The sequence below is a fragment of the Toxorhynchites rutilus genome, chromosome 1, assembly GCF_029784135.1.
Source record: "Toxorhynchites rutilus septentrionalis strain SRP chromosome 1, ASM2978413v1, whole genome shotgun sequence".
Taxonomy (NCBI): Eukaryota; Metazoa; Arthropoda; class Insecta; order Diptera; family Culicidae; genus Toxorhynchites; species Toxorhynchites rutilus.
This window is the reverse complement of record NC_073744.1, coordinates 145,583,366-145,607,712: the sequence shown is the minus strand read 5'-3', so window position 1 is coordinate 145,607,712 and position 24,347 is coordinate 145,583,366. Positions and strand designations below refer to the sequence as shown.

The 24,347-nt window shown below is 37.8% G+C and overlaps 5 protein-coding genes across 11 annotated transcripts in view; 2 read left to right on the top strand and 3 right to left on the bottom strand.

Annotated features, from left to right (window-relative positions):
* The first annotated feature begins 330 nt into the window (after positions 1-330).
* Positions 331-2,518, top strand: LOC129763022 (putative nuclease HARBI1). The gene is made up of 5 exons (XM_055761730.1): positions 331-583; positions 1,177-1,365; positions 1,431-1,866; positions 1,935-2,079; positions 2,141-2,518. Exons 2-5 carry the CDS (start codon positions 1,250-1,252, stop codon positions 2,419-2,421), a joined length of 978 nt encoding a protein of 325 aa, XP_055617705.1. The 5' UTR covers positions 331-583; positions 1,177-1,249; the 3' UTR covers positions 2,422-2,518.
* On the bottom strand, positions 2,350-5,462 carry LOC129763023 (uncharacterized). Of its 2 annotated transcripts, XM_055761732.1 has the most exons (4): positions 5,203-5,462; positions 5,033-5,124; positions 4,770-4,956; positions 2,350-4,711 (listed from the first exon to the last, which is right to left on the bottom strand). In XM_055761732.1, coding segments are annotated over exons 2-4 (765 nt in total). In that variant the 5' UTR covers positions 5,035-5,124; positions 5,203-5,462; the 3' UTR covers positions 2,350-4,135. The 2 variants fall into 2 exon arrangements, with proteins under 2 accessions (XP_055617707.1, XP_055617706.1); XM_055761731.1 differs by having other exon boundaries at positions 5,033-5,462.
* A 112-nt stretch (positions 5,463-5,574) lies between these two features.
* Positions 5,575-8,677, top strand: LOC129763039 (uncharacterized). 2 transcript variants are annotated; one of them, XM_055761759.1, is made up of 4 exons: positions 5,575-5,824; positions 5,903-5,994; positions 6,071-6,257; positions 6,316-8,677. In XM_055761759.1, coding segments are annotated over exons 2-4 (765 nt in total). In that variant the 5' UTR covers positions 5,575-5,824; positions 5,903-5,992; the 3' UTR covers positions 6,892-8,677. The 2 variants fall into 2 exon arrangements, with proteins under 2 accessions (XP_055617734.1, XP_055617733.1); XM_055761758.1 differs by having other exon boundaries at positions 5,575-5,994.
* Positions 8,509-10,693, bottom strand: LOC129763038 (putative nuclease HARBI1). The gene is made up of 5 exons (XM_055761757.1): positions 10,444-10,693; positions 9,662-9,850; positions 9,161-9,596; positions 8,948-9,092; positions 8,509-8,886 (listed from the first exon to the last, which is right to left on the bottom strand). The coding sequence occupies exons 2-5, from the start codon at positions 9,775-9,777 to the stop codon at positions 8,606-8,608; spliced, it is 978 nt and encodes a 325-aa protein (XP_055617732.1). The 5' UTR covers positions 9,778-9,850; positions 10,444-10,693; the 3' UTR covers positions 8,509-8,605.
* Positions 10,694-13,706: 3,013 nt separating this feature from the next.
* Positions 13,707-24,347, bottom strand: part of LOC129777664 (ras-related protein Ral-a) — a 62,710-nt gene continuing 52,069 nt past the window's right edge. For 4 of the 5 annotated variants that reach the window (XM_055784098.1, XM_055784090.1, XM_055784072.1 and 1 more), the window contains 2 exons: positions 24,105-24,279; positions 13,707-15,195 (listed from right to left, as the gene is read on the bottom strand). In XM_055784098.1, the coding sequence (XP_055640073.1) occupies positions 15,079-15,195; positions 24,105-24,279 (292 nt within the window). In that variant the 3' untranslated portion in view covers positions 13,707-15,078. The remainder of the gene's footprint in view (positions 15,196-24,104; positions 24,280-24,347) is intronic. The other variant, XM_055784107.1, reaches the window with a different exon arrangement.

The window sequence follows — 24,347 nt, the reverse complement described above, 5'->3', positions numbered from 1 at the left end:
AGCGAGCAAAACAGGAGACACATTTAAATGAAAGCATATGGAAGCTTTTCGTATAGTTTGCCAAATACACGGCCCACACAGAGAAAGATATATTCACGTTCATGTTCTTCTGTATCCTCTTAGAAAACGCTTTCCAACTTCATGTTATGATGAGGTGTAATATTATCACGCTTCTCTATAACAACACTGGCAGTTATATGGATAGCGTGGTCGTGTGAAACAGCTTTGCGTTCCAGCCGGCCTTGGTTCGATCCCCATTGACGTCATATGGACTTTTTTGGCACAATCCGAAATGAAATTAGAAAAGAAAACAGAAAGAGATATCCACCCTTATTCTTGTTAACGGCCGTATCTGCTTTCGTTCGAACGCTCTGATTCGAACACGTTCGGAGAAGGTATCATTGGTTTCGTTCGAACCTGGCTGAACGAATCCACTTTCGAATGTAAACACTGTTGGTGTTACCAGATGTGTTTCGAAATTTAAATCTTATCTAGGGAAGTTGAATTGTCAAATCGCTGCAAAGAATCAATGTCGCCGTCTGCAAAATAAATAGTTGTAAAGAAACAAAGAAAAACAAACGATGTATGTTTCACTTTGTTTTAAGTGCGATAGTTTTCAAAATTTTATTTGAATTGATAAAAGCTGTTCATCAGACAGTGAGAAATGAGTTTTCATTGATAGTTTTAGTTTTTGAAATGTGTATTTTTCCCGTCGCAGTTGTAATGAAGCAAAGATAAACAAACGATATGTGTTTCACTTTGTTTTAAGTGTGATTTTTATTTTATATTTTATTTGAATTAATAAAAACTGTTTATCGAATAGGGAGAAATCAAAGTTCATTGATAATTTTAGTTTTTGAAATGTGTATTTTTCCCGTCGCAGTTGTAATGAAGCAAAGATAAACAAACGATTTGTGTTTCACTTTATTCTAAGTGCGATTTTTGTTTTAAATTTTATTTGAATTGATAAAAGCTGTTCATCAGACCGTGAGAAATGAATTTTCATTGATAATTTCAGTTTTTGAAATGTGTATTTTCCCCGCTACAAAAGAGCGTTTGTTTTGTATGAAAGATTTCAAGAGGATTATATTTTTTAAAATCCGAATGTCACCAATGGTTTTGCCGATTGTACAAATTCGACTTCTTTACAGATCGTTGGTTTATTTCTTTTTCTAGATCCGTGTTGATAAATTGGTGGAAATCGAGTGACTTGCTTGTGCAGTTGAAATTGTTGTTCTCAAGGCAAAAGATGGATACTGTTATGCTGGGTTATGTCGCAATGATGGAAGACAACACCCCCTCTTTGAGAATGAGTAGAAGTAACCTTAGAAAGAAAACCAACATCATGAATTTATCAACAACACAGTAAGAATGATCAATTCTTAGAGCTAGATGATTTATTATAAGACATTTTAATTTTTGATTTTCAGATTCAAGAAGAACTTTCGTTTGAATAAAACAGCATTTCGATACATTGTACAAGAGATAAAAAATGAATTTCCACGTCAAAAGAAAGGCGGTCTATCGGTGACTGATAAACTTGCTGTCTGCTTGCGTTTTTTCGCAGAAGGGAGCTATCAACATGGTGCTAGCAAGGACTACGATGTGGCTATAGCCCAGTCAACGTTTTCCAAAGTTCTCGACGAGATGTTGATTATTTTGGAAAGGAAGATTTGCACCAAATGGATAAATTTCGAAATGACACAACAAGAAATGAGGGAAGCAAAGCGATTTTTTTATGAAAAATCGGGAATTCCGGGCGTTATTATGTGTGTAGATGGCACGCATGTTAAAATTATTCCGCCAATTGCAGACCGGAATCTATTTTATAATAGGAAAGGGTTCTATAGTCTGAATACTATGATAGTAAGTTGATTGTTATTTGAATTTTTCAATAATATCCTTTCTTGTTAAAAACGTAAATTTTTATACAGATATGTGATCACACCCAACGTATTCGATTCGTTGATGCAAGCTTCCAGGGGTCTAATCACGACTCTCATATTTGGAGTTTGAGTTCAGCAAGAGCACGTTTACAGGAAATGCATAGGAATGGTGACACAAATACCAAAATTTTGGGTACTTTACAAGAATAACATTGATGTACATAATTTACAATCATTTTTCTGTTATTTTGCAGGTGATGCCGGTTATCCTTCCGAGCCGTGGTTGCTCACGCCTTATCGAGCTCCAGAACTAGAAAGTCCAGAAAGCGAATTTAACAGCAAGCATGTTTTAGCAAGGGGGATAATAGAGCGAACGATTGGAGTTCTAAAAAATCGATTTCGATGTATCCTTGGTGCTCGTCAGCTCCATTATACGCCTACCAAAGCGGCAAAAATTATCAGTGTTTGCTGTGCCCTGCACAATATATGTTTATATTTTAAGAACGACAATGATGAGGTTCAGTCAACTGAATAGATGTTTTAAAGTGTCGAATTCCTATATTCTAGATTTTATATACCCTTCATATATATGTTAAATATTTACAAATAAATATTTCCTTCACTGACGAAAACATTAATTTACATAGTATAGTTTAAAACACATTCAATTATATTTATTATCGTGAAATATTACATCGAAAAACGCATGATTTATTCAAGTTGAGGTAAATTCTATAGTTTTCCATCATTGCAGCATAACAGTATCCATTATTTGTCTTGAGAACTGATTCAAATCGTATAACTTGCATATTCTAAGTTGTATATAAAGTTGGATTAAATCACACTCGTTTGTAACGTGGATTAAATTATACATCGTATATATCTAAAATTGTATAAAATGGGAAAACCCGATTTTATTTATCATGATATGACTAAATCGTAATTCGATAAAACAAACATCGGTTTTATGATATTCTTGAATGGCGTTAACGTTCGCTGTGGAACTTTTGCCGTCTCAACGTATGCATTAACTAGGGTCATTCATTAATACTTGGTTGAGATTTCTATGCCGAATAACACGCCTTGAATGTACTCTGGAGTGGCAAGCTCTAGAATACGCGTGACCACAGCAAACCGGAAGAATTTTCTTTGACGAAAAATCCCCCGGCCAGAACGGGAATCGAACCCGAACACCCGGCATTATAGTATGGGATATATAAATAAATTTCTCAACCACTCTGCAGACTGCCTATTGGACTCAGGAGTGTGGGATTGGATCCACGTTTCATCCATTGTCACAAAACGTAGAACGAAGTCAACTCAATTTCGCTTCAACAATGCCAAACCGACTATTGAATCATCAACTCGCCGCTGTTTTTGTCAGCAAACGCGGCACCCACCAAAAACAATATTTGATCCAAATACAATGTTTTTCTGTTTTCATTTTCTATACGAATACTCAGGTAGAACTTAAACAACAGTAGCAACGATCCTGACCACCTACATTCTTGTACCAGCGCCATAACGTATCACATGTTGAAAACATTAACAAGTTGGACCACAAACATGCACCGAGTCACCAACTACCACCTAGTCAGTGACGTGATATCTCACATGTTGATGTTAGCATTACTTATTTAACGTGTGTTGTTGTTCATTGACTTGACCGATCTAGGACAATAGGCCACTTTGTTTAATATAAGTAGCATTGAAAAGTGAACTGTATCTTTATAGCTCAGACAGGAAATAAAAATGATTCTTAGTTTGTCAATCGAACTGTGTAGTTTTAACTCGATCAGGTTCGTCACTAATGCTATCAAAGCTTTGAACAATCAGAAAACCATAACGGCGACACGAATCAAAATGAAATCTTCAGCATCTTATTAAAAATTATAACAAACACTAGTACTTGTATATTTTATAAGACACTACAAAGAATCGATTTTTGGTACTCTGAAAGATTGGTGTTCGAATTTTATATTTATCAAAGCAATAAGTAGACCTTACATAAATGTAGTTTTGAAATTATGTATTTTTTATTTGCATGTGATAATTTCTCACGAAGGTACAACCTTATTTAAATTTTCGATATCGCACTTCTAATTTTTCGAGTAGTTTTTAACTATTACATTCGAAAATGTAATATATTCACATTACAATATATACTTTTAAAATTCATGTCATTAAATTACAACATAGCTTAGCATTCACATTACATTACATTCACATTTGTTTTAAAATCGAAATGTCTATTGTAGACGGCTTAATTCCATCTCAAGAATCCTTTTTTTAATTTTCAGTTTTTCCAGATTAATTCTCTCTAATTCCAGATTGTGCCTCTGATTTTCCATCAGCACATTGTTGATAGTTTCGTTTATGTTCTCTAACTGTTTCGAAATCTGTCTGTTATAATGAACCAAATCAGCAGTTTTTTTTTCAAAGCATTTTAGAATATTGGTGACCGAGTCATGAAACGTTGCTTGGTTTTGCACTTGTGTCTCCAGCAATGTGTGCATTGATGTCCTCCTCTTCTTCGATGTATGCGTCTCATTATTCTCATTGGCTCTATCCTCCGGAATTCGATTATCTTCAATCGACGCAGATTCCCCACTGTCATGAATTGATTGATTTGCGCTAGGTTCTAGCCCGAAACTGCAAGTGTCGGCTATGCCCTCAACTGCTGGAGCAAGTCCTGCAAGAACAACAACTCGTTCCTCCAGCGCAGTAAGTTCAATAAACTTACTAGGACCCCCACCTGTAGCAAATTGCTCGCGACGGTTGTGGGCTAGCTTGCGTTTCGTGTTCGATTTCCAATCGAACCAGACCTGCAAAAAAACTGGTTTAGAGAAACGAATATAAATACAGAACTTTGAATGTATCTACCTTTTTCCACGCAGTTGAATCTTTAGTTGGTGGCCCAAGACTGTTCAACTCGGCTGCCACAGAATTCCAGTAGGGAGAAGCATTGCATTTCGCGAAACCCTTCGCGATATCCGGCTGCTCTTCCAAGAGATCAACCAGTCGGCTGTATTGATCCTTGTTTGTGCTTTTGGATTTCGATGGTTTCGACCTAAACAGTCCGATGGGAATAAAATGATTAGGTTAAAATAAAAAAAAATGAATGGCTTAAAACATTGTTCACTTACATTGTTCTATCCAGGTTCTGTTTCGTCTAGGTTTTAGAGTTGAAATATTCTATTGGAAATGTCTTTCTTTCTGCTTCTACAGCAATTTTTCACTGTAATTCAAATAAACATTAAAGCACATCACATAGAATTTCAGAATTAAACATAAAAGAAAATGAACTTTTACATACCACATCACCTGAATAAACCACAAAAACGTAAACATCGATTGAATTTTCTTCTACGCTTCGTCTGATTCGCAACCCAACATTAACGTTTGACTGACAGGCGAAAAAACACTTTCGTACGAAAACAAGGATAGGACAATTCGTTCGAACGAACGATGTTCGAAAGTTCGAATGGATAGATTTCTTTCGTACGAAACCAAGGATACGAATGAGGCATACTTTCGAACGTTTTCTATTCGTACGAAAACAAGAATAAGGGTGTTTATCTTTGGCAGAAATGATGCCATTTTGTGTGCTGGAGGGTGAAATGCGCAAATAATGAGCTGTTTTTAAAGCTTAACAATGGTTTGCATGTATGCGAGCAGATCACCCTTATTCTTGTTTTCGTACGAATAGAAAACGTTCGAAAGTATGCCTCATTCGTATCCTTGGTTTCGTACGAAAGAAATCTATCCATTCGAACTTTCGAACATCGTTCGTTCGAACGAATTGTCCTATCCTTGTTTTCGTACGAAAGTGTTTTTTCGCCTGTCAGTCAAACGTTAATGTTGGGTTGCGAATCAGACGAAGCGTAGAAGAAAATTCAATCGATGTTTACGTTTTTGTGGTTTATTCAGGTGATGTGGTATGTAAAAGTTCATTTTCTTTTATGTTTAATTCTGAAATTCTATGTGATGTGCTTTAATGTTTATTTGAATTACAGTGAAAAATTGCTGTAGAAGCAGAAAGAAAGACATTTCCAATAGAATATTTCAACTCTAAAACCTAGACGAAACAGAACCTGGATAGAACAATGTAAGTGAACAATGTTTTAAGCCATTCATTTTTTTTTATTTTAACCTAATCATTTTATTCCCATCGGACTGTTTAGGTCGAAACCATCGAAATCCAAAAGCACAAACAAGGATCAATACAGCCGACTGGTTGATCTCTTGGAAGAGCAGCCGGATATCGCGAAGGGTTTCGCGAAATGCAATGCTTCTCCCTACTGGAATTCTGTGGCAGCCGAGTTGAACAGTCTTGGGCCACCAACTAAAGATTCAACTGCGTGGAAAAAGGTAGATACATTCAAAGTTCTGTATTTATATTCGTTTCTCTAAACCAGTTTTTTTGCAGGTCTGGTTCGATTGGAAATCGAACACGAAACGCAAGCTAGCCCACAACCGTCGCGAGCAATTTGCTACAGGTGGGGGTCCTAGTAAGTTTATTGAACTTACTGCGCTGGAGGAACGAGTTGTTGTTCTTGCAGGACTTGCTCCAGCAGTTGAGGGCATAGCCGACACTTGCAGTTTCGGGCTAGAACCTAGCGCAAATCAATCAATTCATGACAGTGGGGAATCTGCGTCGATTGAAGATAATCGAATTCCGGAGGATAGAGCCAATGAGAATAATGAGACGCATACATCGAAGAAGAGGAGGACATCAATGCACACATTGCTGGAGACACAAGTGCAAAACCAAGCAACGTTTCATGACTCGGTCACCAATATTCTAAAATGCTTTGAAAAAAAAACTGCTGATTTGGTTCATTATAACAGACAGATTTCGAAACAGTTAGAGAACATAAACGAAACTATCAACAATGTGCTGATGGAAAATCAGAGGCACAATCTGGAATTAGAGAGAATTAATCTGGAAAAACTGAAAATTAAAAAAAGGATTCTTGAGATGGAATTAAGCCGTCTACAATAGACATTTCGATTTTAAAACAAATGTGAATGTAATGTAATGTGAATGCTAAGCTATGTTGTAATTTAATGACATGAATTTTAAAAGTATATATTGTAATGTGAATATATTACATTTTCGAATGTAATAGTTAAAAACTACTCGAAAAATTAGAAGTGCGATATCGAAAATTTAAATAAGGTTGTACCTTCGTGAGAAATTATCACATGCAAATAAAAAATACATAATTTCAAAACTACATTTATGTAAGGTCTACTTATTGCTTTGATAAATATAAAATTCGAACACCAATCTTTCAGAGTACCAAAAATCGATTCTTTGTAGTGTCTTATAAAATATACAAGTACTAGTGTTTGTTATAATTTTTAATAAGATGCTGAAGATTTCATTTTGATTCGTGTCGCCGTTATGGTTTTCTGATTGTTCAAAGCTTTGATAGCATTAGTGACGAACCTGATCGAGTTAAAACTACACAGTTCGATTGACAAACTAAGAATCATTTTTATTTCCTGTCTGAGCTATAAAGATACAGTTCACTTTTCAATGCTACTTATATTAAACAAAGTGGCCTATTGTCCTAGATCGGTCAAGTCAATGAACAACAACACACGTTAAATAAGTAATGCTAACATCAACATGTGAGATATCACGTCACTGACTAGGTGGTAGTTGGTGACTCGGTGCATGTTTGTGGTCCAACTTGTTAATGTTTTCAACATGTGATACGTTATGGCGCTGGTACAAGAATGTAGGTGGTCAGGATCGTTGCTACTGTTGTTTAAGTTCTACCTGAGTATTCGTATAGAAAATGAAAACAGAAAAACATTGTATTTGGATCAAATATTGTTTTTGGTGGGTGCCGCGTTTGCTGACAAAAACAGCGGCGAGTTGATGATTCAATAGTCGGTTTGGCATTGTTGAAGCGAAATTGAGTTGACTTCGTTCTACGTTTTGTGACAATGGATGAAACGTGGATCCAATCCCACACTCCTGAGTCCAATAGGCAGTCTGCAGAGTGGTTGAGAAATTTATTTATATATCCCATACTATAATGCCGGGTGTTCGGGTTCGATTCCCGTTCTGGCCGGGGGATTTTTCGTCAAAGAAAATTCTTCCGGTTTGCTGTGGTCACGCGTATTCTAGAGCTTGCCACTCCAGAGTACATTCAAGGCGTGTTATTCGGCATAGAAATCTCAACCAAGTATTAATGAATGACCCTAGTTAATGCATACGTTGAGACGGCAAAAGTTCCACAGCGAACGTTAACGCCATTCAAGAATATCATAAAACCGATGTTTGTTTTATCGAATTACGATTTAGTCATATCATGATAAATAAAATCGGGTTTTCCCATTTTATACAATTTTAGATATATACGATGTATAATTTAATCCACGTTACAAACGAGTGTGATTTAATCCAACTTTATATACAACTTAGAATATGCAAGTTATACGATTTGAATCAGTTCTCAAGACAAATAATGGATACTGTTATGCTGCAATGATGGAAAACTATAGAATTTACCTCAACTTGAATAAATCATGCGTTTTTCGATGTAATATTTCACGATAATAAATATAATTGAATGTGTTTTAAACTATACTATGTAAATTAATGTTTTCGTCAGTGAAGGAAATATTTATTTGTAAATATTTAACATATATATGAAGGGTATATAAAATCTAGAATATAGGAATTCGACACTTTAAAACATCTATTCAGTTGACTGAACCTCATCATTGTCGTTCTTAAAATATAAACATATATTGTGCAGGGCACAGCAAACACTGATAATTTTTGCCGCTTTGGTAGGCGTATAATGGAGCTGACGAGCACCAAGGATACATCGAAATCGATTTTTTAGAACTCCAATCGTTCGCTCTATTATCCCCCTTGCTAAAACATGCTTGCTGTTAAATTCGCTTTCTGGACTTTCTAGTTCTGGAGCTCGATAAGGCGTGAGCAACCACGGCTCGGAAGGATAACCGGCATCACCTGCAAAATAACAGAAAAATGATTGTAAATTATGTACATCAATGTTATTCTTGTAAAGTACCCAAAATTTTGGTATTTGTGTCACCATTCCTATGCATTTCCTGTAAACGTGCTCTTGCTGAACTCAAACTCCAAATATGAGAGTCGTGATTAGACCCCTGGAAGCTTGCATCAACGAATCGAATACGTTGGGTGTGATCACATATCTGTATAAAAATTTACGTTTTTAACAAGAAAGGATATTATTGAAAAATTCAAATAACAATCAACTTACTATCATAGTATTCAGACTATAGAACCCTTTCCTATTATAAAATAGATTCCGGTCTGCAATTGGCGGAATAATTTTAACATGCGTGCCATCTACACACATAATAACGCCCGGAATTCCCGATTTTTCATAAAAAAATCGCTTTGCTTCCCTCATTTCTTGTTGTGTCATTTCGAAATTTATCCATTTGGTGCAAATCTTCCTTTCCAAAATAATCAACATCTCGTCGAGAACTTTGGAAAACGTTGACTGGGCTATAGCCACATCGTAGTCCTTGCTAGCACCATGTTGATAGCTCCCTTCTGCGAAAAAACGCAAGCAGACAGCAAGTTTATCAGTCACCGATAGACCGCCTTTCTTTTGACGTGGAAATTCATTTTTTATCTCTTGTACAATGTATCGAAATGCTGTTTTATTCAAACGAAAGTTCTTCTTGAATCTGAAAATCAAAAATTAAAATGTCTTATAATAAATCATCTAGCTCTAAGAATTGATCATTCTTACTGTGTTGTTGATAAATTCATGATGTTGGTTTTCTTTCTAAGGTTACTTCTACTCATTCTCAAAGAGGGGGTGTTGTCTTCCATCATTGCGACATAACCCAGCATAACAGTATCCATCTTTTGCCTTGAGAACAACAATTTCAACTGCACAAGCAAGTCACTCGATTTCCACCAATTTATCAACACGGATCTAGAAAAAGAAATAAACCAACGATCTGTAAAGAAGTCGAATTTGTACAATCGGCAAAACCATTGGTGACATTCGGATTTTAAAAAATATAATCCTCTTGAAATCTTTCATACAAAACAAACGCTCTTTTGTAGCGGGGAAAATACACATTTCAAAAACTGAAATTATCAATGAAAATTCATTTCTCACGGTCTGATGAACAGCTTTTATCAATTCAAATAAAATTTAAAACAAAAATCGCACTTAGAATAAAGTGAAACACAAATCGTTTGTTTATCTTTGCTTCATTACAACTGCGACGGGAAAAATACACATTTCAAAAACTAAAATTATCAATGAACTTTGATTTCTCCCTATTCGATAAACAGTTTTTATTAATTCAAATAAAATATAAAATAAAAATCACACTTAAAACAAAGTGAAACACATATCGTTTGTTTATCTTTGCTTCATTACAACTGCGACGGGAAAAATACACATTTCAAAAACTAAAACTATCAATGAAAACTCATTTCTCACTGTCTGATGAACAGCTTTTATCAATTCAAATAAAATTTTGAAAACTATCGCACTTAAAACAAAGTGAAACATACATCGTTTGTTTTTCTTTGTTTCTTTACAACTATTTATTTTGCAGACGGCGACATTGATTCTTTGCAGCGATTTGACAATTCAACTTCCCTAGATAAGATTTAAATTTCGAAACACATCTGGTAACACCAACAGTGTTTACATTCGAAAGTGGATTCGTTCAGCCAGGTTCGAACGAAACCAATGATACCTTCTCCGAACGTGTTCGAATCAGAGCGTTCGAACGAAAGCAGATACGGCCGTTAACAAGAATAAGGGTGAAAATGTTTTATGCCAACGCTAGTTTGGGTGTACATTAGGGATTGCATTACTGTGCCAAAATTTCAATAACCGGTTATTCGGTAATGAAAATTCCATTACCGGTAAAACCGGTAAAAACAAACTTTAATATAAACCATTTTCTTGAAGAAACGGCTTTTATCTATAATGATTAATTTACACAAAAAAAATATTTTGCTACAAGAGTTTGCTGGTTAAAGTATTACTTAAGGACACAGAGAATGTTAATTTTGTCGTTATCTAATCTAAATCGGATCTCATTAACAAAGTTCCCAGAAGGGGAAAACGCCCGTTCATAGTCCAATTATGTTGGGTAGAAAAGTATCGAATACCATTGTTATGTATTTTCCTCTGATGCCCTCTGTACAAAAACTCTTGTCCGAGGGTTTTCATCAATCAGTTCATAGACGTTGAGTTTGGGCTGGACGTTGATACCCTTAATGCTCAACTGTTCGCAGGTTTTGCATCGTCCAGTGGATTCTTTTCCTCCTGTTGTCCAGCTACTGAATCAATATCATCATCGTCAGATTTGATCAAGTCAGAAACAATTTCAAATAGCTGCTTGATCAATGCAGTCCGTGACGCAATAACAGCGACCAGAACTGGTTTGAGGGCATCAACCAATTCCTTTATGTTTCGTTTTCAGATCTAGTAGCGATTTTTGAACTGAAGTTCGGAGGTCGTAGAATCGGCGCAACACTGCCAGTTGTGTTTTTTAGATCTTATTTGATTCTCGAGCAATATTTCAAAGCGGTATAAAGGCAAATATTATTTATGGTGTAAAAATAAAAATTACCGAATTTACCGGTTATTGATTGTAAAACTACCGGTAATTCGGTAATAGAAAATGACCCAGTATTACCGGTAAAACCGGTTAACAATTCCTAGTGTACAGTCTACCCAAGCTCAAGATAAAATATTTCCAATTAGGGAATATTTTATTACTTAAGGACACATAACGTATGCATTTAAAAATCAACTAGGGTAAATGACCTTGGTTTGTCCGATTTGGGGTGTTGCAACTGGGTTTGAGTTTGTTGAAAAGCCCCAAGTCTTTAGTTGCTAATACTACAATAAGGTGTTGAAATTATTAAAATTTTTATGTTCTTCAACGATTTTCCTTAAAGAGGAATTATGATCATGGTTTGCCCAAAAAATGATCAGGGTTTGTCCGGTTTTAGAAATCACCATTTTTGAATGAAAACATTCGAATTCACAAGCAGATGTTGCATTTACCATTGTTTGAGTTTACTGTCATCATATTGATCCATTCATAATTTAGGCTGTCATACACATGAAACACAAATTTCAACATCACTCGAGAATTAATCAAGCAAATGCAACCAAATTAGGCATCTGGAGGTTTTAGGGTGCAATAAATGTTTCTATGGTGGTTAGACACTCCAGCCCCCTCTCTAAGGGTAGGCTGTCATACAAAAACCAATTTCTGCATAACTCGAAAACTAATCAAACAAATGGAGCCAAATTCGGCACGTGAAGATTTTGGGGGGCACGAAATGTTTCTATGGTGAATAGACACTCCTTCCCCCTCTATAAGGGGAGAAGAGGGAAGGGGTCTGTCTTTGTTCTATCATATTTTCTGTATCAAACTTGTATTCCATGTAACGGAGAAACATATTATTTGCAAGTGGTTTTTTTTGTCCCATTTATTTATTTTAGGCTCATTGGCATTTTAGCTGTAACAGAGCCAAATTTTAATCGTGTACATGTCACATATTTATCATATCTATAATTAGCACATTACACAGTTGCCATTTTTCGACGTTAGAGTATTTCCATATGGTACACATTTACACAGTAGCAGCCATTTAGGCGTAAGAGTTTTCTATCTGTTCTTCCATTATCCAGTTAGACCGGACAGCGGAGACAGTTGATTGATCATTGTTGAGTTATTTATAGAACAGCAGCCCGATGTGTCTGGCAGAGCAGAGTAGTTGTATGGATGAATCGATCATATTTCGACCGTGGATCGATCTCCATCGCTGATGATTGTTGCATGGATGTAGTTATTCTGTAACAACACAAAGATGGTCAATGAGGGCCCTGAGTTTCGAACTCACGATCGATCGCTTACTAAGCGAACGCGTTTTGCAAGTGGTTGAAAAATCTTGAACGATAATTGTGTCTAAAGGCGCGTCCACATTATGCCGAATAATGCCGATCGGCCTGTTCCAGGCGGCATATTCGGTTCGTTATGTAATGTGGACGCTCCATCGGGTGCACGAGGCCGCAGTCCCATCGGATGCACGAAGCCGTCACGAACACACGAAGCACAATGTCGTCAACGCTAACTTACTTCGTTTTGTTTCGGTTCGACTTTCTCGAACCGTACCCACTTGTTTCGGGTTGGGTTCGGTTTGATTCGAGTCGGTTTTTGGCACGTCGGCAAGCCCGGGCGGTACGTCCACATTTAGTCGACTTTACCGGGCGGCCAAGGCCGATTGGCGTAATATGGACGCGTCTTAAAAATAATCTTATATTATAATGATTAGTTTTGGTAGAAGTACTAGGATTTTTTTAGTAAAAGGTAAATTCAATGGGGTTGATTAGAAGATCAATCAACGAACAGTTCTGCGAATGAACTCGCTCATAGTAGGAAAACGTAAATGTTTGAAGGTATTGATAACAAAAAACAAATTTTGGTCGGGATGAAGTTTGCCGGGTCAGCCGATAAAAAGATGAATCTTGACATGTTCTTCAGATCTTTCGTGGCCCTGACGATCACGAATTTTTTGGACTAGATCCTTCTTTGGAGGTTCGCCCGAAAATTTTCTATCGATCGCAGCACGGGAATGTTGGGAAGGTTGGCGGTCTTCGGTACAACGTTTATCTTCTGCCGGTCCATCTCCTCTTGTTATCTCTTGACATGATGGGCCGAGGGAAAGCGCAGCCAGGGGTCAATTCAAACAGTTTCCAACAGATATCGGGACAATTTCGGATATTCCAACATAAAAAACACAACATATTATAATTCCTTTCCTTTTTTCTTGTTTGAAGTCTTGATTCATTTGTTGGAGATTGTTACTGTCCAGCTTGTTTTCGTCAGTTGCTTTTGGTTTGTGTTAGTACACATCTCATCACCACAGTTTGAACCTTCTCTTCAATTCGCAACTCTTACACCTCTTACACGCCCGCCGACACATAATATCGTTTGTAAAATACTTTTTGATAACTTAACTTCTCCCTATCACTGCTGCTCCTGAATATGTTTATTTTTCCAGTAATGGTAGTTTGACAACTGATCTGGCCTTTGTTCTTTTTTTTTTGTTTAGTTTTGTTCTGGCCCAAGCTAGAGGGCTATACATAAATTCTATACGATGATTTGTGTTTGCGTAAAAAACGAAACGCAAGCATGCACCATAAGCAAAGCATTTGTACTGCTGCTGTTTTTACTCTTCAATTGCTTACTGTAATATATTTTTGGGACATCTCAGAGAACACCATTCCGCCCGATGGGTGACTGGTTCGTTTAGTGATTAAAATGAATCCTTTGAGAATTGCGGAAAAGCGTTTTTCTTTTTTTCATAGTAGCTGACAGCATGAACGCGGCTCCCGTTTCAGCGGCTGTACGCCTCCTTGGTTTTTCTTCTTACGGTTCGAAATATCCCGAATGAGGTCGTAAAAAATCTAGCTCCGGGTATTGCGTAACGAAATAGTGCGGTACCGAAAAAATATATATAAAAGAGAAATGATGGTAAATAATAAAGTTATGGAGGGGTATGCAACATAATTGACGAACACACGGTGGTACGCAATGCGTGCACAGTAGCAGATGACATGGTGGCATAAGATCTCTCAACACGCAAAGCTCTTTGTGCGGCAGCGAGCGGTAAGTTCCAACGTTCGTCTGGTTAGCTGCGAAAGCGCAAACAATACACGGTGAAGAGAAGATGATAAAAACACAACCAAAGCAATAAAAAACACTAGTGGTTTCAGCTTAACTTAAATGCTTTTTATTCTATTTGTATTCCTTTCGCGCGTTTTATGAATGAATACTCTTTCATTCTTAGAATTATTTCTCACAAACTATTAGCATTTATCCCTTCGCTTCAAAACCGTTGATTTTCCCGTTACATCCTACTTCCTCTAGTTGCTGGTATGCTAGAACCAAAAATTGGTCACTTGGTAATGAATACAGCCGAAACTTAAAACTAATAATAATGATAATAATAATAATAATAAAACAGGAAATGTTAGCAGATGTGTATGTATTTAGGTGTACGTGTGTAGGTGTGAGGATGTGTTTGTTCTTGCTTGCTCTTCCGCTATCATTGTTGTTCGTTTTTAGCAACATTAGCATTTGTTTGTTTTCTTTATCACGCACCGCGTTGGCTTCTCTATATAAGCGTGCACTTGAGTTTCCTCCGTTTCGACTTGTCTTTGGCGCGACCATTGGTCGTCTTCAAGTCTTCCGTTTTCCGCGAGCGTATCTCACGCATCAAATCGAAGAACACCTGTGGATAGACGAGATAGAGAGAATGGACGCGAAATTTGGATTACCGCCACAGAATAGATAGATTCAATTTAGGGGAGGAAAATCATGTATTGTGCATTTCAGCTACGGTGTATTCGATTCAGATAAATAAATTCTCTAGAGGCGAATGAACTGAAAAGTTTAAACCCTCTTAAAGCCAAAAAGAAGAAGAAGACAAATAAATTCTGCTGTATTCTATTCGAGATAATAAATATGGATGGGTTATATCTATGAGATAACCGCAAGGTTGACGTTGGACTACCATTGGCTTAGTAAGCATTTGTATTGTATTGAGTAAATTATCGATTGAATGAAACAATTTTAGAATTTAATTGAATTCAACATATTTGCTTTGTAGATAAAATGTTTGAACAGTTGCCATGTAAGATCAATTCATGCATTGTAATAGATTATGTTCTTCGTTACAAGTAAATTTAATGACCGTCCTTTTACGTTGGATATGATGCCTAGGACTACCAAAATATGTGAACGGAAGAATTGTCAAACGATCATTGTCAAACGACCATGATCTTATATGTTTTGATTTCAGAACAAAAGTTCCACATAAAATGAGTGAGACGTACTACACGAGAGAGTTTCATAAAATATAACTTTGATGCTTTCGTTACAGATTTGCAAAACTGCAACTTGAACCTCATTTATACCTGTGTCGATGTTAACACTAAATTGCAGATGCACAATAATGAACTTTTATCAATCATTGACAGACATGCCCCTCTTAAAGAAAAAGTAATTATTGATCCGACCGTCCTTTGGATTAATTCGCAAGTGACCTATATTTTCAATAAGCGATCAATTGCTTGAGATACATGGAAAGGAGATAAATCAAACATCACCAACTGGAACCAATTTGCTAGACTACGTAACAAAACTAATTACGTTATTAGAAAGTCAAAATCAGCATATTTCTCAGAACAATTGAACCCTAGCCTATCATCTACGAAACTATGGAAATACATAAATCGTTTAGGTCTTACAAAAACACAAAATCGAGGAGATGCCGGAGACTTGGGCTGCGTAACGGCAGATTCATTGAATCGATTTTTCATTTCTGATTTGTCCTCGGTATCCTTTAACGAAGAGCCTGAAATAGACTGTTTCCCAAACTTTTCTTTTAGGTCGGTTAGCTTCGATGATATTTCAACAGAACTCAATCTCGCCACTTGTAAGACAATCGGTTATGATCAAATTAGCCTAACGATACTGAAGGAAGCATCTGATGTGCTCCTCCCCGTATACACAGATATTTTCAATTGCATTATTACTAAATCTACATTCCCAGAAGCATGGAAAATCGCATTGTTCCAATTGCCAAAAACGACAACCCTGCCGGAAACAAAGATTTTATACTGCCTGCCTGCTTAATCTAAAATCTTTGAAAGCCTCCTATGCAAACAACTTATTTGCTTAGCAATAACTTATTATGTCCTCTTCAGTCGGGATATCGTAAAAAATGCAACACAACAACAGCACTAATAAAAATTGAAGACGACATAAGATGCGCACTCGACGAGAAACAAGTTGTAGTTCTGGCCCTTCTCGATTTAGGCTTTTGACTTTATTAATCGCAAACTGCTTTGCTGGAAATCTATTTTTAAATTGAACAAGACACAGCCGTTAAATTATTACTCTTTTATCTAACAAAACGATCACAGTTTGTTGAATTTAAATGCAAATTTCCTCAGGCACCTTTGTTTTAAAGTCCGTGTTAGGAAAACACATTTTGGCGTGAACAAAAATACCCCCTACTTGCATGTACAGGGTTTTCCAACTTTAAATTCCGAAAGTAAATTGAAATAAAACGCACTTAGAATTCGAATTTCGATGAAACTTTTATTTCAAATTAAAGTTTGGTTTATGCCATTATGTGTGAAATACAACATCATTCAAATGTCCACCTAGGGCTTCCTCGCACACCTTGATCCGGAACAGGTAATTTTCGATGACTTTTCGGCACATATGGGGCGGTATCTCGGTCATAACTTCACGAATGTTGTCTTTCAAATGTTCAAGAGTTTGCGGAGAGTTGGCATAGACACGGTCTTTCGCATAACCCCACAAAAAAAACAGGAAGTGGGTTATATCTATGGTATAACCGCAAGGGTGACGTAGGACTATCGTTGATTTAGAGATCATTTATTTGAAGTTGAATCTGAATTCATTCTGAATGAATGAATATTTGGGGGACTTCGAAAACGAGAGCGTTACGTTGGAGGCACAAGGTTTTATGCATCCAATATTGGATACGGAAATATCCTTCTGATGGGGAAGAATATTCTTCAGAAGCTATCCTGTTAATTGCGATTGATTGAAAAATCACAAAACCAAATGTATTTGGTCACAGTGTTACATAGAAAGAAAACATTAAAATAAACTCTTTCACATGGATGTATTTTTAAATTCCCAGAGGAACTGGCAGATTATTTTCAGTAACGATTAGATATTTCCAAATTTTCCTCGATACTGGAAGCCCACCAGTGGTTTATGCTAACTCGATAACCATCTGTTAATAGCACTTGATTGAAACATATTTGGTCACAGTGTTACATGGATAGAAAACATTCAAATAAACTCTTTCACATGAATGTATTTTTAAATTCCCAGAGGAACTGGCAGATTATTTTCCGGATCTTTCTCAATACTGAATGGCATCCAAACGGAAAGAATTCCGCGCGTGTATGTGTGTGTGTGTGTGTGTGTGTAGCGGCTGCTTCGAGATCTTCCCGGGGAACCGTTTGTGGCATCACTCTCCTCCTGATGGATTCCCTTCTGGTCTAAGGTGCACAAACAGGCTCTTGGTGACACCGTTCATCCGCGCTTTCATGATAAACGAAGAGCTTCACCACAACAGCGACAACATGCTCCAATCGCTGTTCAATTAGAACTGAGTGGATTTCCGAGCGGCGCTCGCTTATATACCGATTGGTGATTTCAATAGCCTGTTTTGAAAGCAATTTTAAGACTATTGAAACAAGTTTTTGGATCAGAAAGTAACAAGTATAGAACGCGTAGACATTTTATCTTTCGAATGAAGTGTTTATCATACCATTTCGTTCAGTTGTTTAGGAGCTATTAACGCTCAAAATCTCGGTCTCCGGCGTAACGCTTTCGTTTTCGAAACTTTGATTTTACACCCCGGTATAGAAATGAAAGACGTAGTCCTACGTCAAAAGTCTAGCGGGTTCAAATCGCATGATCTGGACGACCAATTGGCATCACCAAAACGCGAAATGATGCGTCCCTCAAATTTTGTTCGCAAAATGGCCATGTTCGGTCGTGTTGTGTGGCACGTGGCGCCGTCCTGCTGAAACCACATGTCATCCGTATCCATATCTTCAATTTGTGGCAAATAAAATCGGTTAACATGCGGCCATAGCGCTCACCATTCACAGTTACCGTCTCGCAGTCCTTATTTTCAAAGAAATACGGCCCGATGACTCCACCAGACCATAATGCGCACCAAACAGTGACTTTTGGCGGATGCAATGGCCTCTCAACAATCACATGTGGATTTTCTGAGCCCCATATACGGAAATTTTGGGTGTTCACATAGCTACCGATCTCGAAATGTGCCTCATCGCTGAAGAAAGTTTGATGCGAAAATTCAACATTTTGCTGCTGTTGTTCGTTCACCCAATCGACGTATGCCCGACGCATTCCATGGCCACCACGCTCTAATTTTTGTGCCAGTTGGACTTTATATGGATGTAGGTGCAAGTCCAAATGCAAAATTCGCCACAATGATGTGTTTGACAAGCCTAATTGCTGAGCACGCCGTGGAATCGAAACATTCGGGTCATCCTCCACACTGGCAGCAACAGCAGCAATATTTTCGGCCGAACGCACATTACGATGATGCACAGGTTTCACAATATCCGCTACGGATCCAGTTTGTTCGAATTTACGCACTACATTAGCGATTGTGTGCTCTGTAGGCCGTCCATGACGACCAAAATCCGTCCGTAATGCTCGAAAAACATTTGCCGGTTTTTCATCATTTTTATAGTATAATTTAACAAAATTAACACGTTGTGCGATGCTAAAACGATCCATATTGTAAAATGGCAGACATTCAACTAACGATATGACGCTTTGGTTGACAGCTATGTCAAACGGTTGTCAGCGCAGGGCTGTATACTTTCGGAAGCCCGAAATGGAAAACTCTGTATTTTCAAAGCGGATTCCCCCAGGCACATTGATTTATAAGTCCATGTTAGGGAAACACAGCTCGGTGGGAACAAAATACTCCCTAGTTGCATGTATATTAGAGATGTGCCATCCGCTCATGAGCTGTTCCGAAGAATCGACTCTTTGAAGTGAGTTGAAACGGAACAGCTCGCAAAAAAACAAACAGCTCTTCAGCTCACTTTGATAATCCTGCACAAGGGAAAAGAGCTGAAGAATTGCAGAGAGTGGTGAGCTGTAAGATTCAAATGAACTCACCGCCTCTCGCTCTTCGTGTAATGACATCAGTTCAGTTTCATTTGTTCCTTGTCTTTTCAACTGTTATATTCGCGTTGACGGTATTGGGCTTTATTTACCAGTTTAGGGGGCGCCAAAAATAATAATTGACCTTCAGGCAGAATGAACACGTTTTTAAAATTCAAATTATTAATGAAAATTAACTTCTGTGTATCAAATGAGTATTCTATTTCAATGAAAAACACTTTGTTTGCAGGCGGTGCAAAAATCTCGTAAGAAAATTGTATGTGTTTCAAGTAATTTAATAATATGATGTGAAACATTTCATTTAAATTTTAACATTTTAAAACTGACTTTGTGTCTTCTAATCTGATAAAGATTACGCTATCAAGTTTGGGACCCAAATTGAAAGTCGCCACCAGACGTCGACACTGACAACTGAGCTGAAGAGCTGTTCATAAAGAACAGATGAGCTGAGCTGATCTGAGCTGTTCATCATGATGAGCTGGATTGCACGCCTCTAATGTTTTGATGTCTGTGTTGGGGAAACCGTAAATCGGGCCAATCAAAACTTGGCAGTTAGGGCGTTTTGAGAACGCCTGACATTCTACAGTTATTCAATTGTTTATCTAATAGAAAACAACATTTTATTAATTGTGGTAGATGCGTAGAAATATTTCCTATCAATTGATGCAAACATATTTCCGAACTATTAAGAAATGTTCGAGTTATAAGCATTCGGAATCTTTCATTTTTTCCTTCATGTTCTGTGTTTAGGTTTTCATTTCACCCACATATACTCCGGTTAGTCCCACGTCAAAAGCAACTTAGTTATACGAACGAAGTTTGTGATATTTGTATAACAAAAAAACATTTCAAGAAGATGCTTTGTCATAAATGTAAGAGGGTGGTCCCACAGTATTCGTTCCGAATTCCTTCAATATAGATGATCTATAACCATGAGTCTTTTAAGGTCAAAATCATTTCGGAACTTCGCTGCAGGTTTCAAGTCCGAATAAAGAGAGAATGAAAGAGTGAATATGGATTCAAATCATTCAGTAAAATTGAACAACACTGTAAGTTATGCTACGAATGGGAACGCGAATGGGAAGTTTTACTCAATGCGATTTGCTTAGTAGATAATCTGGCGTATTAGAAGCGATAAAAGACAGAAAAGTCCCTAGACTAGTGTACCGAGACTACTCAACGCAGTATTACTTGCGTCATTTTTATTAGTACTTAGTTGAGATTTCTATGCCAAATAATACGCCTTGAATGCATTCTGAGTGGCAAGCTCTAGAATACGCGAAACCAGAGTGCAAATCGGAGGAAATTTCTCCGACGAAAAATCGTTCAAATTTATAAAATAGATCTGAATGATGAAATTCACTGCAAAACAAACATATGCGTGCCTCTTTTTTCGAATTTTCCCTTTTTATTTGAAATAATGGTCAAAATATTTTCTAAGCCATCCATGTGCAACTTATTTGGCATGAAAGAAGCTTCTCAATCTACTACAGAGCAGACAACAAAGTTTCAAACGATTCCAAAAAGGCCGACCCGGATGCTTCATAGGTGAATACTACATCCTATCGAAGTTATCGACTGTCCAGGTGGGAAACTGATGAAATAGATGAATTACTGACATTGGAAACAGAATTACGCCTGATGAAACTTCTCAAGGTACTTCGATAACGCACATCTTCTAATACTCCCGCTAAATCTATATAAAAAACGGATCGCCAAATTGTTGGTAAGCGCAAAACCCGAAGACGCGTCCACCAATCGGCATCGTTCGGCCTTAGCCGTCCGGTGAAGCCGAATAAGTGTGGACGTGCCACCCGGGCTTGCCAACGTGCCGAAAACCGATTCGAACCATGCCGAACCCAACCCGAAACAAGTCGATCAGGATCAAAGAAAGTCGAAGCAAAACAAAACGAAGTAAATTCGTATTGACGGCATTGTGTTTTGTACACCCGATAGGACGTCCACATTACATGACGAACCGAATATGCCGGCCAGTACAGGCATATCATTCAGCATAATGTGGACGCACCTTAAGGAAGCCATCGTCCGGTTAGAGCCGTCTTTATCTTGTTGTATTCGTTTCTGATCAATGTTATGGAGAGAAAATTCGGAAAAATTCCGGAAATCTCAGACGTAAAAAGCTAAGATTTAGAAAATTTTTCTCAGTTCTCAGATTTTGGCATGGCATGTCATAACATCAAGTCAATGGCCCACACGGTGGCTAATTGTACCAACACGAAACGCTGTTTGACTAGCGTGGAGAAACATTTGGGAAGAAACATCCCAAGGTTACTGTAAAAAAGTATGCCATATTGGGATGAACTTCACACGAGCTGTTTATATGTGAAACACACAAAATTCCCAGGAATAAACCGAAGCGCTCTTTAAAAGTCGGCTAAAAAAATATTCTCGAAAATCCTGAAAACCCAACAACATCCAATTAACACGAAACTCTCTGTTAGATTATCTAAAAATGAGGGCAGCGGATCATGTACCTTCTTGCTTTTTGTACGGAAAGTTCACTTTAGAATGACCGGGTGGTCTAGGGGCATCAAAAACCATTATCTATGTTTCATCATCTAAGTTTTACTGTCAGTAAAGATTCATAAATTTGTTACTCGTGATGTTATTGCTCTGTCCGAAAACAGGTTTTCTTTGGGAACTGATTTCTCTTTCTACTATTCATTTATAGACTTGCCTTGAGAGTCCGCCTGTTGGAAGGATCAACGCCGTTGCGAATATGAGATGCAATGACCTCTGTATCTTCAGCTTGTACTATCTTTCGAGAGATGCGGATATCCGCGACCAACTTGACGATATGTGTTCAGTTCTTCCTGAGTCCCAGTTGAATTTGGAAGACTTCAATTCTCAAGGAACTGCCTAGGGAAACAGTACTACGGAAATCGTTTATCATCAATACATGACCTACGAGGGCGGTCCGATAAGTACTTAGCCTCATCGCCCGATGGTGTCAGTATCGCAAGAGAGATTACTCATTGTGTTGTACATTTTTGTAAACGGCTATTGTCAAAATTTCAGCCGAATCGGACTCGTAGTTTTGTTTTGAACGTGTGTGGAAGCGGGCGTGTCTGCGGATTTTAGAAAAACGGAAATTCAACCGTAGCCACGTATTAACGTATTTTTCAGATGGATTAAAGAAGTTGGAGCATCGCTGGGTCAAGTGTATCGAGCTAAAAGGAGACATTCTGATGAGTTCGCTGGAACACGGGCTTAATCGAGCACCACCTGGGAACGGATGTTAAAACGTTGACGTGACAGCAGAAAAGCTGGGGTCCGAGCACCGAGCCATGAGGAAAGCCAGAGGTTGATAAGCCTCTTTCGGAAAGTTGATTTCCACAAAACACGCTTTGAAATCGCTCATTTAAATTCGATTCAATAAGGTTTACAGCGGAAGTAGCAAAGTTGAACTGAGTTTGTAGCTTCGAACATAGTTTGCGATGAGGAATAGTGTCGAAAGCTTTGGAAAAGTCCAACAGTAGCAAAATGGCAGTACTCTTCCTATTGATAGTTTGTGCCAAATCGTCATACACTCGCACCGCTGCTGTTTGGATGCTTTGCCCTTTTCGGAAACCCGCTTCAAACTCTGATAGAAGATTGCTTCCCGTGATGAAGGCTGACATCTGTTGTTCCATAAGTTTCTCAAATGACTTCGATAGCGAACATAAGATACTGATTGGCGTAAGGTTTTACAAAGCGTTTAAATGTGGCTTCTTTCGAAAAAAAAAACCTTGGAATGTTTCCAACATGAACGAAAAGTCGTGCTGCACGACCAACGGCAGGATTATTTTGATGAATTTGATTGGAAAGCAATCCCGTTTTCACTACGTCAATTACGCCAAGTGCGGTTCGCGTTCAAGCGCGGTTCCCATGTTCGTTTATTTGTCATAGGTTTAACTATCCATGGTGGAAATGCCAGTGCACCAAGCTTTATGTACATAACTCAAAAAAATTCGAGAACAAGGAAGAATTACTAATTTTATAATATGGAAGAAAATAACTTTTAAAATTACCCTCTTTAAAAGAGCATGGATTACAGTAAATCAAACTTCATTCACAGAAGAGCGTCCGCCCGTGAAAAAAAACCTACTAATCGAACATGTTTTGTTACTAGATAAACTGCCCATGAGACATCCCAAAATAGGCAGTAAAAATCTAGAAGCCGTATCATCCGCAAAAAAAGAAAACCAATAAGTTAAATGAAATCACAAAAACTCGAGTATATCGATATTGAATGGACATTAAGCTTATCTCTCCACTATTTTCACACGACAAAACGATGGACGACGACATGCGACACCCCGTTGACAACAATCAAAGCATCAACATTAGCGACTAGCAACAACCAATAGCGCCAGGAAACAGAAAAAGCACATTCCTCACCCCGCTGGGCACACCTACCTTATCGACGTTTTCACGCGTTTTCGCCGACGTTTCGACGTATGGCACACCCCACTGTTGCGCACGGTTCTGACACTCCGCCAGCGACACTTTCCGCTTGTCGTTCAGGTCGCACTTGTTGCCGACCAGCAGGAATGGGATATTTTCATCGTTTTTGACACGCAAGATTTGCTCCCTAAAAGTAAAATGGAAAGTGAATGAAGCCCGCCACCGACGCCGCGTGGATATTCTGGCTTCCCACTA

What these genes read in the sequence shown, in the direction of transcription:
- LOC129763039 (XM_055761759.1), top strand. An exon ending in ATTCAACTGCGTGGAAAAAG is followed by an intron (nt 6,258 to 6,315) that starts GTAGATACATTC and finishes GTTTTTTTGCAG; the next exon opens with GTCTGGTTCGATTGGAAATC.
- LOC129763038 (XM_055761757.1), bottom strand. Translation starts at nt 9,777, where the DNA reads ATGGATACTGTTATGCTGGGTTATGTCGCAATGATGGAAGACAACACC. An exon ending in ATGAATTTATCAACAACACA is followed by an intron (nt 9,597 to 9,661) that starts GTAAGAATGATC and finishes TTTGATTTTCAG; the next exon opens with ATTCAAGAAGAACTTTCGTT. An exon ending in ATAGTCTGAATACTATGATA is followed by an intron (nt 9,093 to 9,160) that starts GTAAGTTGATTG and finishes ATTTTTATACAG; the next exon opens with ATATGTGATCACACCCAACG.
- LOC129763022 (XM_055761730.1), top strand. Translation starts at nt 1,250, where the DNA reads ATGGATACTGTTATGCTGGGTTATGTCGCAATGATGGAAGACAACACC. An exon ending in ATGAATTTATCAACAACACA is followed by an intron (nt 1,366 to 1,430) that starts GTAAGAATGATC and finishes TTTGATTTTCAG; the next exon opens with ATTCAAGAAGAACTTTCGTT. An exon ending in CACAAATACCAAAATTTTGG is followed by an intron (nt 2,080 to 2,140) that starts GTACTTTACAAG and finishes GTTATTTTGCAG; the next exon opens with GTGATGCCGGTTATCCTTCC.
- LOC129763023 (XM_055761731.1), bottom strand. An exon ending in ATTCAACTGCGTGGAAAAAG is followed by an intron (nt 4,712 to 4,769) that starts GTAGATACATTC and finishes GTTTTTTTGCAG; the next exon opens with GTCTGGTTCGATTGGAAATC.